This window comes from Ursus maritimus, unplaced genomic scaffold (assembly GCF_017311325.1).
Source record: "Ursus maritimus isolate PB19 unplaced genomic scaffold, ASM1731132v1 scaffold_16, whole genome shotgun sequence".
Lineage (NCBI taxonomy): Eukaryota > Metazoa > Chordata > Mammalia > Carnivora > Ursidae > Ursus > Ursus maritimus.
Window position 1 is genome coordinate 52,069,115 of NW_024424008.1, and position 14,517 is coordinate 52,083,631.

General features: G+C 43.6%; 1 protein-coding gene across 1 annotated transcript in view; it reads left to right on the forward strand.

Annotated features, from left to right (window-relative positions):
• CADM1 (cell adhesion molecule 1) overlaps positions 1 to 14,517 on the forward strand; it is a 369,237-nt gene that overhangs the window by 343,844 nt on the left and 10,876 nt on the right. Inside the window, exon 12 of the mRNA XM_040630655.1 lies at positions 1,914 to 1,946. Coding sequence (XP_040486589.1) covers positions 1,914 to 1,946 — 33 coding nt within the window. The remainder of the gene's footprint in view (positions 1 to 1,913; positions 1,947 to 14,517) is intronic.

Sequence of the window (14,517 nt, forward strand, 5' to 3'; positions counted from 1 at the left end):
AGCACCTCAAACTAACACTTGACTTGGGTGTTTCAAGTAAGGAGATGTGTCAACTATGTCATGGCGATCTGGTGTAGCGATGTTTCAACTGTACAATTTTTGGTATTGTTTTTTACTGCTGTTTTATGCATACAGACTTGACTTGTAAGTAAGTATTGTGTTCTTATGCGGTGTATTTTATGTTTTTTCTTTCCTTCATCTATTCTTCAGAAACTCAGCTATAAGTTACATTAAAGCTGCAGTGGCTTCTCCAACTGCTGGTTAATTCTGGCTCCTTAGAAGGGCTGCAATTGTTTTGATGGTTATAGGGTCCCGAGGAAAGCATGCCAACTGAGGGGGAACACCAGTGTGAGTTCATGTGTCTTAATTTGCAAATCAGAAGCACCAGGCTCATTTGACCTAAAAAAAAAAAAAAAATTGGCATTCCATTGCATTTAAACATTGCCTGTGTCGAGTCCAGAAGAGTCTTTTGGAGTCTCTAGAACTCATGAAAAAATTACCAGCTTAAATAGCTGTGTTAAGGGTTTGGGGTGGCAGGGGCGGGGATAGGGAACTACTTGCAGTTTTAACTAAGAACCCCACCCCAGCTAGAGATGACGAGCTCATGTCACCCTCCCTTTCTGGCTAGAAGGGGATAGTGGAAGGAAACATACTGGAGAGGTGTAGAGCTGAACACTAAAGCATGGCCAGATGGGTTGACTTTGGAATGAAGTTGGCCACAGGAGTGGTGTAAAAAAAAAAAGAAAAAGAAAAGAAAAACCAACTGGAAAAAGAATGTCGTCGTGCATTTTGTTAGATATTTATCCCACTTTCCCTCTAGCCAAAAATAAAAAGAAAATTTCTTGAGCCCCTTGAGCAATTTCCTGTGATGAGGAGCCAGGACAGCAGGCCTGGTTTGAAGCCCGGCAGAAGGAGGAGGAAACTTGAACAGCATCGGAAATGGAAGAAGAAAGGGACAGACCGCAGTTTCTTCCACAGCTAGGGCATCTGGCAACGCGAAGGCGGCCTCGCTGTCTCCCGCTGCGGCCGTGAAGGCCGGGCTCCCAGCAGCTCACCACAGCGAACATGGGGCTGCCCTGGGAGCAAACTGTTGGCTGGCAACTGTAATTTGTGGAATGTCACGTGATTGCAAGTGGCGTTTAGCAAATTATGTGGACTCGGGTGTGTCCATGGGGGTCTTCTGCTCTTAGATTGTAACCCAGTGACCACTGCAAAGCAAAGAATGGATTCCTGGTGGCCGGAGATGGGGAGAGGCTGGGGTTGTGCATACAGAAACTTCTGGGGAAACCTTTAATAGGTTCATTCTCATGGCCTCCCAGTCCCTGGAACTTTCCAGCTGAATGCTGCCAAAATAATAACACGGGATGGAAAACTTGAGCTCACATGTTCGTCTACAGGCATCTGAGCGGAAGCCGTAAAAGGATCCTCAAAGTGTGACTCAGTGATGCCTAATTGGCAGTCACGAAGCCTGAGTGCCCGCGTGGGCTGGCTTCAAACAAAGGCCATGTTTGAATGTATGAATCCCTTGTTTCGCCAGCGTGCCGGCTGAGCTTTTCTGCCCCAGTCCTGAGCCTTGATGCGTTCAGAGCCACCGAGTCTGCCCTGGTGTTTCTCCTCACTTTGCATGTTCCCCTGACTATTGACTAGCAAGTAGATGTGTCCTGGCAAGACCCCCAGAACCAAAGAATTGACTGTTTTCCTCACTGGCTCGCAGCTTTGAGCTGAAGGCATGTCTTAAAACAGTGCAACTCACTTCAAATGCTTTTTGCTTTTCATTTATTATTGCTTGTCACGCAATGTTCTTTGAAAGCTTGCTCATATATTATCTGTTCCATTTTTTTCCATTTTCCCTTTTTTTGCATGCCGTTCCTCCTGTTTCCTCCCTTCCTCCAATCCTCTGTTCCCGTCTGTAGACACGGCAGCGACGACAGAGCCAGCAGTTCACGGTTGGTATCACATTACTGTTTATCTACTTTCTCAGCGCTGCTGAGAGGCAAGGCAAGCCTGGGAAAAAGAGAAATGCAGTCTTCAAGGGAAATCGTGTTTCAAGTAGACTGATCTCATACATATACTGTAATTTTTAAGGCTTGAAAGGATGTCGAGTCTTGTCATTTCTGTTCTGAGTTCGGGAGCCAGTGGTTGCTGTCCAGGGCGAGGCCAGCGCCTCCCGGGCTTGAAGGCAGGAGATGGGCTGTACGTGGCCCTTACAGATAGAACACCACCGGACGCCGCAACACCAGGGACTTCAAAAACGAATATTAGCCTAAAAATTATGGCCTCTGGATTAAAGGCCCAGTTGCTTTCTTTACTTATAGGCTAGAGTCCCAGGTACATTTGGAAGAGGGGTCCTTCCCCTCAGAGGAACTTAGTAGTTCCTCTGCTACTGGACAGGTAAGGGCAGAAGGGTAGTCCTGCTGAAATTCACGAGGTGGTGGTCAGGGAGGTCATCACTCTTCTCTTAACTATGTTCCCGATCGTAGCTACGTCTCAGACCTGGGCCACTTCACTCTTAATCTCCATGTGTGCATGCAGGCTTATGCTAGCTCGCACTGTGCAGGAAAGCTCTCCAAACCAGGAATGACACAGACGTAAATTTTAACAGCATTAAGGGGGACTGAAAAAACCATTTGTGTGCGGGTATCTTGTAGGCAAAATACTAAAAAGTTCGTTAAGGTTGTAACCAAAAGGTAATTAAAAAAATAAAAACAAAACAGCCATCGGGACATCTTTTCTCAATTTCATCTCCGACTTATGAGGTCGGAATAACTCTAGTAACTTTTCTGTGTGTCTCCAATCAGAAAATTAGAATCATGTTTCATCTGTATATGACTTTATTCCCTAACTCTAACCCTGGTGATATTGTGCTTAGAGAAAGATATGTTAGTTAAAAATTGGGCTGAATTTTAATAATTAAGTTCGAGGAAGTTTTTTGGTAAAGGGCCTATTGAAATCACGTTGCACATTGTACAGTGTTGGAATCCATCATTTAAGTGACCAGGGATGATCAGCCAACCCTTTACAGGTCATGCACTTTTTAGCAAAACATCTCTTCCTAGTGCAGACTGACTTCCTTAAAACAGACCTACATTTGAGGACTTGGCAGTTGAAAATCTTGAAGCGAGACCCTTCCTGTGTGAGCTGTCCCTGAAGGTCAGGCCTTGATGCTTGGCACATCACCCCCCTATTTGGACTTTCTGATGAGGAATTCTGAGAAAGCAAAATGAACTTAGGTGTGAAGTTGTATATCCCTCCCCACGGGGCCAGATACACTGGCAATCATGAGAAATCAATTAGGTATAAAATCTCCACTTTCTAAGGTAATGCCCCATAGTGCTTGCTACAGCTCAGACACTGCACTCCATTAAGCTTCGTTATTTGTAGGTTTCATCATTAATTGAGCACTTCCTGACTTTTATCGATTAGTCTCAGAGCTTTAAGGCTATTTTAATGTTGTTCAAGAGATTTTGTTCTATTCTTTTTAAGATGCTTTAAGTTCTGAGCTTCCTATAATTGACTCCAGGGTCAAATGTAACCATAAGATTCCTGAATTCTGTGAGATCTTTGAAGAAATATTGATCATTTATCTCCTAAGACTCCAGAGTTCTATTTGCTAGGTCCCTTCGATAAAATCCATGTACTTACGTGACTCTAATGGATGTAGGTCTGGGAGTCGGGTGAGGGATTCCAAGTAGGAAATATGTTCCCTGACCTGAAAAATGAGAAGTTAACTTAGGGGCCAGTCGTGGTCTAGGACACGGTTTTTGATCAGGTCTTTCTTCCTGGAAAGAGAGAAAGTGACAGTGATCTCTCTTTTGTGGTGTAACAAAGAGACACTTGGAATAAGACTTTCTAGCGTTCCTGTGGCAGGAAACAGAGAAGCAACCACTGCCTTATTAGTTCAAGGACAGCTTTCTAGCCAGCGATACACCACTAAGATGTTGTCTGCTGGCTGGCAGCACATGAGAAATGGCCCAGAGCTAAGAGATGTTGGGGAGAAAAAAAAGAATCCTCCCCTCCCCTTTCACACACACACTATTCCTTACCAGCAGGAGGAGAGAAGTGATAACCCAGGTCGGTCCCCCCATGTAATACATGTATAAATACATTCTCCTAACCCTTCTGGTATCCTCATAGCATCTCACAAAGAGGTCCTACTGATGTCTTAAACAGCATACTCTCCAGCCCACAGCAAAAAGCTTTAATGAAAGCTAAAGTAGTATCTAGAATCTTCCTTGACGGAGGGGAAATGGTCTTCAGGTTAGTCATCAGGGCAGGAAAGGTGATAGAATATGGTGGAAACTATAAAGCAGGGGACCCGATTTCCAGAGAGCTGAAGATCTGGAACCCCTTGTCTTTGAGTGAATTATGGCTAAAACCAGCTACATCAGTGCAGCAACCTATTGACTTGGATTCACCTGAGAATAACCTTAAGATGTTCACGAGAGAGATCTGGGCCTAGAAGAATGGTGTGATCTGAGAACTTGGCAACTCAAATGACAAGACGTATTAGGTCAGCCTGTCGTGGCCGCTTGATTGGTCTTAAAAGCTTTCATACTGGAGTTCCTTCTGTAGTTCTCTTTTCTAAAAACAAAAAAAATAATTTATAAAAAGCTTTCCCTTTGAAGACTCATTAAAATACTTTATTCAAGCTTGTGTTGCTAGAGTACGTATGAAGTATACCAGTTGTTGATGTATGTTGATCATTTGTTCTTACCAATATCTGATTGGAATAAGCATGTATTGGAAGGTTAGAAGTGCATGGGCATGATTCAAAATCAAATGGATTTTCTCCAAAAAGAAACCAAACGACAATCAGTCACAATGTGTTTTTAAGGATCGAATTGATGGTAAACGTAAAAGCGAGTGTAAGAATGGGATTTTTAGACTAGGGTGACTGAAGGGATTTTCTTTGAACAAGGATCTTGAGCACTTGTGTTTTTGGAGCTCATCCTTAAGGCCTGGTCAGGACGAATCCTGTGTTATGTGTGCATGTCGAGCAATGCAAAAAACACTCTGCCAAATCCTGGTACCACGTGGTCTGAAATTGATGGCAGAAATGCATGAGTGACTTAAAGCACGGATGGTATAGTCGTTACTATGATTATTGATGTGTGGGTGCGCGTGATGGTTTTTGTTTGTTCAAATGTGGGCGCATCTCTGTGTCTTGTGCCTTGTTCTTTCTCAGCCCTGTGTGTACCCTCTCCCTTCCCCCACCCGCCTCCCCTGTGTGAGGTTTTGGGTGACCGCATGCCCATGGTCTGGAATAGTGCTTGTGCTTTTGCTGCACTGCAGTCAGCTGGCTTCCTCTGGGTTGGAGTTTCTCTCTCCCCTTCCCTCCCCGCCCCTCCCCCTCCTCCCTCCTCCCTCACCTCCTTCCTCCTCCCTCTCCCGTTTTATGATTTTTTAGTCTACCTCTCCTTTTGCTTTCCACCTCTTGATCTATCAGAGGCTGATGATTTCATGAATTTACATATCCCAAATGAGTTTTTCAATAGTTTTTAATTCGCTATGTAATTATGGTAAGACTCAAACTGGGAACCCCCCTGAAATAATTTTTCACTTTCAGTTTTGGTTGCAAAAATCTTTGGCCTGTGCTAGATACACGCTCACAGCCTAGTCCGCTGCCCTTAGGCCACCACCCCCCTGAAGCTCCCTTTCTCCGACTTAGAAAATTTTATAAGTAATGCAAGCCTTGCTAGAATCCTAAAAGCACATGCAATTCTTATCTTAACTTTCTGTTCAATTGCGGGGTACTTCTGAAGCCCACCCGAAAGACAAATAGCCAGCAGTGCGCATTATTACAACCTCTATGTCCGCCATCTGTGTCTGTTCCTCTCTGCACATCTCTCTGTATGAGTACACAACAGTGGCATTCAAAGGCTGTCATTCAGTCGAGGGACTCTGCAGACATTGTATGTTCTACTCAAGAGCAAAGCTAAAGAGGGTTACGAATGGCTGCAGGACCTGAAGATTGTGTTTCAGCCTTGATATGCCGTTTGGAAACAATGTGCTACTGTTTAACGGCGTGAACCAAATTTCTGCTAATGGGAAGAAGGGACAAACTCTCAACAAAAGCTGACAAAGCAGGAAGAACAGGATGACTGAGCTTTTAGATTAAAACTACCGGGGGCGTCTGAACTCTTATGGCTGGTGATGGAAGTAACAGTTTCCATAATATGGCCAAGTGATCAGATGTATGCCGCTTAGGTAAGAAAGAGACCATCGCCTACTTTTTCCTACTGGGAACGGTAGCCAGGGGGGCTACGTTTTTGTTTCCTTGAGGTTTTCTTTGATCATTCTTTTAGGACGTTTTCCGAAAAAAAAGGAAACCCTAATGCACCGAACCCACAAACATTGAAATTTTGCTTGACCTTGACCTTCACTTTATTTAACTATCTCTAGGATTTCTTGCTGTTTTTAATGTTTGAGGTTTTCCTTGTCCTGGTTTAAGATTGCCACCTCCCACCACTTTTAGAAGCCGGTGATGTCTGTTGGAAAGGAGGATTAACAACAGCAGAGGCACTGAGAGGCCCAGGGTATGTGCAGCCCGTCCTAGACCACGACCAAGCAAACACACGTCTCCGTAGAAGAGACCGTTATCGTGCATACATGAAATTATCATGCTCCGAATTAATTGCTAAAAAAAAAAATCCCACCTAGACCAATAGTTAAACTTTTCACCTGTTTAACAAAGCTTAAGGAAATTTATTGGATACATTTTCATTAGAAGTGACAAGAAAGGTCTTTAACATGATATGGAAGTTTAAAGAATAAAACCAAGAAGGGATTTCCCACGTCCTGTTAAATTGTGACGTTTCCTTTTGAAAAACATTGTCTGCCTCATAAAGTGCATCTTTGTTTTTTTGAGAAAATAAGAGGTGTAGAATTTTTAACATGAAAGAGGACTACCTAAGTCAGAGCAATTCTAGAAGGTAAATTTTGCTTGTCCTCACTTGTACACCCAGTGCTTCAGTATACTCTTCCAATTATATATTTATTCAAAAATTACCCACCTATGGCCGAGCACTATAGATTCATTAAATACAACAGTAGTGCAAAAGCAAATTTAACACCACTAATCTAAATGGCTTCCCACTTTCAGATGTAATCTGAGTGGTAGATTCCAGCTGATTTGGTATATTTTAAAATTTATGCCATTAGAAATGACAGTTTCATCTTCAGTGAGGTGTGTATCAACTGTCTGTTGCTTTTTAATGGGAAACTTTGCATATCAATGATATTTCATAAACATATTTGTCTTTATTTTTTAAAATTAGCTTTCTAATGCCCTCCCCAAGGAAGCAGGCATTCAGCAGTAAAGCTGCCTACTTGAAACATTCTTGTTTAATATGGTTCAGTGGGTGCCAAGCACGTATGTAGAATGCTTTGATATTCATTGGGCCACATAGAAGTGAGGGATTAGCCTTCTGAGAACTGCAAATTCATAATTAACTACAGAGAAGTACTTTATGTTGCCCATTTATAACAATTATTCAAATAATTGTATTCATCAGTCTTTATACAATGGATAAGGCCAATTAGAAATAGGAACACTTTCAGCCAATCAGATTTCAGAATAAACGGATAGCATCCCTACTCAGTTGCCTCTATAATTGATTGCATTACTCACTGCTTTCCCTTTTGTTGCCTAAATCCATAGTTTGGGAACATCCGTGGACTCGAACCCTCCCATTTCTAATTGGCACCTGCCCTTGAATGTTGGCACCCAAGGTTCGTAATGGAAACTCTTCTTTAAGAGCTGATACGATGGCTCCCTTTCATGGCACCAGCCTAGCTATCAATATTCACTCGGATTCTTTATAAAACAACTTACAATCCAAGCTGTTACTGACCATTTCTACATGATTGTTTCTGTTACTTTGGGTTTTTTTTAAATAGTGCGATCACTTTGACATTGCTTGTTTCCAGAGCATTTGTTTCATGCTCTGGTTGGTAGCTCACTGAGCATTACTCCCACATCATTCATTCAGCAAATGCTTGCTGAGAGTATACTCTGTGCTTGGCTATAAGAGAAGGGAGGGAGGAAAACTAAAGACCCGCCCCTCTCCCCGAAGTCCTTGCGGGTTTCATAGGCCCACAAGTATTCTTCCAAAATAACAAATCCCGTTAGAGAAGCGTTAGCAAATTGTGCATATTAAAGGACCCAGAGCCATCAGACAGGACTTTGAGCAGAACGTCAAGGAACAGCTAGTGAAGGCCTCCTTGACTGTCTCCATTTCGTGGTGGTTAATGATCTTCACGAAAGGAGCAGCCCGCAAGTAAAGCATGAGGAAATGGAATCCGTCCCCGAGCCAAGCCAGCCCCGTTTTGTCTCCCATTCTCTGCCCCTCCTTTAATGCAGCTCAGAGCTAGCAGAGAGCTGGCCCAGCTGGCCCGCGTGCCTGGTGGCTCGGTGTAGATTCTGCAGGCCTCCACCAGATTAGCTCCTGACCTAACTGCTTTCTCAGCTTTGAGGGTTTCATTTTGCAGGAATACCACTGATTTTTTTTTTAATTCTCCTTTTTAAAAAGTCATTTTGCGAATCAGATTTTCTGATGAAGACATAACCTGCAATCTGTAGGTAGCAGATGCGGTACCATTTTGAAATAAGTGATCCAAGATCGTCATAAATTGATAATGAAATGTATTTGTCAGTATTGGCAAAGGATTTCAATTTACGGTAAAATGTGAAATAAAACTTACATACATCAGTATGTAACATCTAACTGTATTTGTATTTAAGAGCTATGTCAGAGCATCGACAGCTAACAATCAGGCTTTATTTTTTTTTTTATTTTTGCATGCTGTTATGAATGAGTGATTTTAAACATTCACCTTCATGTTTCATGTGCTTTGAAAGCGGAGACTGAGGAATCTGTCTGCCTTGATTGTGTATCAATAACAAAATGAAATGATTGGAGAAATGTACTTATGGATTAATGCATTCAAGCTATCCAAAAAAGAGCGAGATAGCAAGAGATTTGGCTCATGTTTTTTTTTTTTTTTAAGAAATTCATCCTCAGTTCTTAAGTGTTTTGTTTATGTCCCTTGAGGAATGAAAAGAAAAACGATTTGTTTTTACTTGTAAGGCCTTACTCAGTTGCCCAATTCCGCAGAAGAACTGGACAGTGAGGACCTCTCAGGTAAGGGCTAGTCATTAGGTAAGGCACTGCCGTGTCCAACCTGTGGGTGCCCTGTCCACTTCTACAAAATGGCCATTTGGTTTCCTGAGCAGTTAATTAGCAATTGTGGATTTTGAGACTAAAGGAAAACAAAATTTTTATTAACACTTTCTTCCTCCTCACCCCCTTCTTTTCCCTGCTCTAGTGGCATGTATATTTCGGATTGGGACTGAGGGTGTCAACGCGAGGGAGGTCAGGTCATCTTTGGTTGTACGAAAGCCGCTGTTTTCAGTGGCGTAAAATAATTTTTATGCTCTGGGTGTATAACGGTTCAAGAGAAATTTTTTGCATTACAAAGCAGTTTAAGGATGTTGGATTATGAGAGAAGATCCTTATTTTAAAAAAATAAAAAACTATTGACCATCTACTTCTGTAAAATAGACTAGAAGACCCACGTCATAGTTATCTTAGAAGCACGGGGGGAGGAGGGGCACAGAGGAAGGGGGAGCAATTGTTTTGTCACACACCATGATGTAAACTAATTATCCACCTCAGACCTTTTTCACAGCACACTGAGCTCTTGCAAAAGTAGGTTTCATGCTTGATTCCAGGATTTAGGTGTTACTAATCCAGAATAAGAAGCATATCCTAAAAAGGAGGGGGGGAGAGGAGATTCAAAATGGTCAGAGCTAAACAATTATATGAGCTGCCATGATGTTGTGGGACTTCACTGCCAACCAGCTACAGCTCCTTAAACATTTGGATCAGTTAATTCGTAATAAATCAATGAGAAAGCCCCCTTCCTCATCCCTGTGATGGAGGCACTAAGGAGTAGGGCTGTAGAGCCTTACACCAGCGTTTGGAAGCAAGGGTTCCATATTGCCCTGTCTTGGAGAGATTTCACTTCAGCACCCTTGAAGAGTTGGTTGTGAGGTGGTGGTCCTTGACTCCAGGTCTCACCCAGTGAGAAAATGAGAGCCACCTAGGCTTTCAAGGTGCAGATTTTTTGCCACCTAGGTGCTTCTGTCAAACTTAAAAAATAGGGAGGATGCCTTTATTTTTCAACATAGTGTGGCCCAGTTTGAGCTTAGCTGTCCGATTTTTCCACTGAGTGGAAGCTCCAAGAGGCCATATTGGATTTGTCCACTGCTGTATGCCTGTGGTGTAGTAGGCACTCGATTGATACTAGTTGGATGAATAAGTTCCAAATCCCTGTGAATTCAGATAAATAACCAGAAGATTAGAAAGACAGCCACCCGTCAGGGGAGTGTTTCATTTTTGCCACTTACTGGTGGTGTGTTTAGAGAAATTGCAAAAACATTATCCTGATTTTCTTTTAAAAGAAGAGAGAAGTCCTTCTGCTTGCATAGAATGTAATGCTGGTTGTAAGCAATCTGCTCTCAGTTCGTGTTCTGACCCTAAATGAAACAGCTTTGACACCGTGGCCGTGGCAAGTGGAACTTTTCAAGGACCCTGAGAAAGGACTGAGTCCTCACTGAGCCCTCTTGTCATAGTAGTCAGATAAGGATCACTGAGATAGTGTAGGTAATTTTTCTGCTTTTTAGGAAAACGGGACTACATCAGTCATCCACCCCTTCCCCAAGTGTCATCAATTAAGGAAGCACTCCGGTCTCTCAGCTCTGCACCAAGTCAGATGTGGTTTGCTGCAGTTCTATCCATCACCCCCGAGTCAGGAGCAATAAACCAACAACTGTTTGTGCTCCTAATAATTCGGTTAAATTAATAATTATGTTGCCCCCCCCCCAACCCCTCCAGGAACACTGCAGTCCTGTGTTGCTCAGGAGCCATAAGTCATGTAGAACACTGATGATCTATCAGGCCAGGCTTGGGCTGCCTTTGCATCTGGTTTGATGAACTAATCAAAAACTGATTAGCACCTTTGTTCAAAGGGGATGCTGATTAATCAATTACTATTGATTGTGAGCTTGGCTTCCCTCAGCAGCAAAGAGACATCTGAAGGGGAAAAAAAAAAAAAAAGCAACCAATAAAAATTGAGCAGCTGTCATAGTGTTTAAATTTATTAAAACAAAATACATTATTTTTTATGAAGCTGTCTTGAAATGGGTCACTGAAGGGGAGCATATTGATTGAGAAAGGATGAACTTCTCAAATTTCTGTAGCCTGGAGACTGAATTCAATTATAATACAAGACAAACAGGTTAACACCCGTCTTAAACAGTCCATCAATAAATTAGAGTAGGTGTTGTGCATTTAATGCTAAACTGTGGTAATGAATAATATTACCATCCGTTCCCTGTTCCATCTGGGTAGAAATTTCATCCTTTCCTTATTACGGATAGCTGCTAGATCCTGCATTTCCTTAGAAATAAGGATGGTCTGTCTTGTGCCCACCTCCCCCATTCACCACTGCTACCTCAGCTAATGACAATTTCATAAGCAACATATGGTGCTCCGTCCTCCCCCAGCAAAGCAAGTTGCCCAGCTGATCCTCCTCTTTAATCTGCATTAAAAAATTATGCTTGTGTGTAGTTGAGTGATTTAATTACTGGCAGACCTGGGGAGCTTATCCAGTCCTACTTTGAACCCTTTCATTTACTTTTTGGGTGTTAACTTTATTGACGACAGACCCAGAAGAGTTTTGAATTGTTTTATCAATTACATCTGCTGTTTCCTGGTGACAGCTGGTGGTTATTGCCACCCATGTGGAATAGAATAGCTTTAAGCATATTTATCCTTCTATTTTATTTTAAAACTTTTAAAAAATGTCTGCACTGCCTCCCTCCTTTCAGCAAAGGAAGGGCCTTTGGGGACTGTTTAGCAGAGTGCATTGGTAAATACACAGTGTGCCAAAGAATGGCCCTCCGGCACTGTCAAAGCAAGCCATCAGTCTTCTGCTTTTGAAGCAGAGGCACCAACAAGAAATTCCAGAACTGTCATGCTTCCCCAAGACATGTTTTCAACTCTTGCCCTACAAATAAGAAAGTGATCTAGAAAAATCCCACCTCTCCCTCACAGTAAGAAAAGTGTGGGTGGAGGGCAAACTCTAAATGGCTCTGATAATCCATGCCAGGCATGATGGAAGACTCTAGGTGAGCCAACTAGAGTCCCCTAAATGAACTCTGAAGGAAACACGGACTCGTGTGGACAGTCTAAATGTAGACAATGAAAGCACACAAAGGCCTTTGGGTCCAGATTATCAGTTCTGGGAGGGGCTGTATGACCATGTGGTCATTTTGAATGTCCTCAAAGTCGGCTAAACTTGCTTGAAGTGTGTGTGGAAAAACTCAATAGAACATTGGGGGTGGGGGAGAATCTTCCTCGCCCCCACCGAAAGCATGTCCCAGATTTGGCAAACAGGCTACTTGTATGGTAGACTAGCGATAATGATGATAAAGAAAAACCAGCTGGGCTGTGTAGGCACGTTCCAGGTATAGCTCATAGGTCTCAAGTGTAGTACTGTTTAGCTTGTACAGTTCTTCTTGGCTTAGGAAACTCACAGATGGTCTCATTTGCTCTTCATTGAGCACCACTGTCGGAGCCCCTGTACGTGGTAGGCTCTGGGCGGGGCACCAGGCATGCAGCGGTGAACAAGACCGACCCGGAGCTGCTGTGGAGTTCCCGCTGCAGGCCCCTGTTCTCGAAGCTACTTTCTGTGGGGCAGCCAGGCTCACGACACGAGATAATGGTGGACGCTGGCAAATGCTGTGGGAAAAAATTAAAGTGGGTAAAGTGAACAGGAGTGACTGGGGCTAGAAAGAGGCGGAGGCCAGTTTAGATCAAAAGCTCACCACGGAAAGCCGTTGGGACAGGGAGAGTGAGCCAGCCCTGAGAGGTTTTTCCTGAGCAGTCTCGTTTTGCAAGTGAGGAAGCTGGGGCTCCGCAGGTTGAGTGATTTACTCAAGAGGCAGAATCAGAATTTGAACATACGGGTCTTCAGGCCTCTGCAGGAAATAGACTTTAGTTTGAGAGTAGTTGTCCTTCTGCTGTGAACTCCACATTTCCTCTGCTCTGGGGTCTTCTTGGGAATCCTTTTCTTCTTGGACCCCTTTCAATTCAGTCTGTGTGTCCAGGGAATGAGGAGGGGAAAGTCAGGCTCTCTGGAGCCCATCACGGGTAGAACCACGTGCTGACTAACCGGGAAAGATCTCTTCTGGCATTAAATCAAGCTCTTTCTCCTTCAAAGAAAACCTTTCACCTCAGATGATTTCAATGCCATTGTCCCATCGTCCAAAATTATGGGATCAGTTTCCCACTGAGGTGGTCCTATAGGCCGTGGGAAAGTTTGGGGTCACAAAGGCTAAAACACGTAGAGTTCCTGATTTCAAAATTCTGTTGAAAGGCAGTAGACCGAGAAAATCGTCTCTTGGCCATGGCACTCCCATGATGGGCGTTTAAAGGTCATTGTATTGCTGATCTTCCCATAATCCAACATGCTGCTGTTTCCCTCATGGGGTGGAAGGAGGCCATCAGATAGGAACGTTTCCTCCAAACTAGAGAGTTGCCAAGGCTGTAACACAAAATGTGAATTCCAGTTCTACAGGTTGGACACTGCTTTGGGGTGACTTCACCATATTCATTAATCCATCCTCCTCACACCCCCAAATGCCTGAGGTCCACAAAGCATCTTTCCCCAGAGAGAAACTCTCGTGGGAAATGTACATTCAGAAGTACTTTACGTCTCTGTCCTCTTTATCAGCTGTATACTCTTTTAAGGAAAACTCTGGTTCCGTCCTCCCTGCCTTCCTGTTGCTTGCAATGGAAGAGGCGCTCACACTTTGAAGTCCTTACTATGAGATGAGTGGAGTGGGCTCATGAGTGTGCCTCCTGGCCTCTGGGGACACTGCACGTTTGGGAGTATCCCATCCTGCTCATTAAGGCATTTCTGCTGTTGGGTAAAATAACAAACTCAAGTTACTTGAGATGGGAGAAAAGTCAACATAAAAATACTTACAATCCCCATTCTCAGATGGTACACCTGAATCAGACCTGGCCCAGGTGGCCTTCAGCCTTGACCCCACAGGGCAGCTGGGCCATCAGTCACCCTGGGTGCCATTCTGCAGATATGGAAAAGGGCCTGGTGACTTGAGCTCAGCAAGTGTTTATGGACCATCTCAGCGTCTGAGAGCAGTGCTGAGTGTACGTACAGCCCTCACCTCCAGAGAGCTGATACGTATTTGCCTGGAGTCTGTCATATTAAAGAACTAGGAAAAAGCCCTCCTTGGGCTTTAATATGGCATATTTCAATGGGACAGACACTTACTGGGTACCTGTGAGATGCCAAGCCCTGGCCCAGAGAGGCACTCTCCTGTTCAACACGCTGGCCTTGCAGAAACGACCCCCTGAGGCAGATGGTTGTGCTCAGCGGCTCAGAGTGGCTGATCACCTGCCTCCGGTCACAGAGCGGAGTAACGAA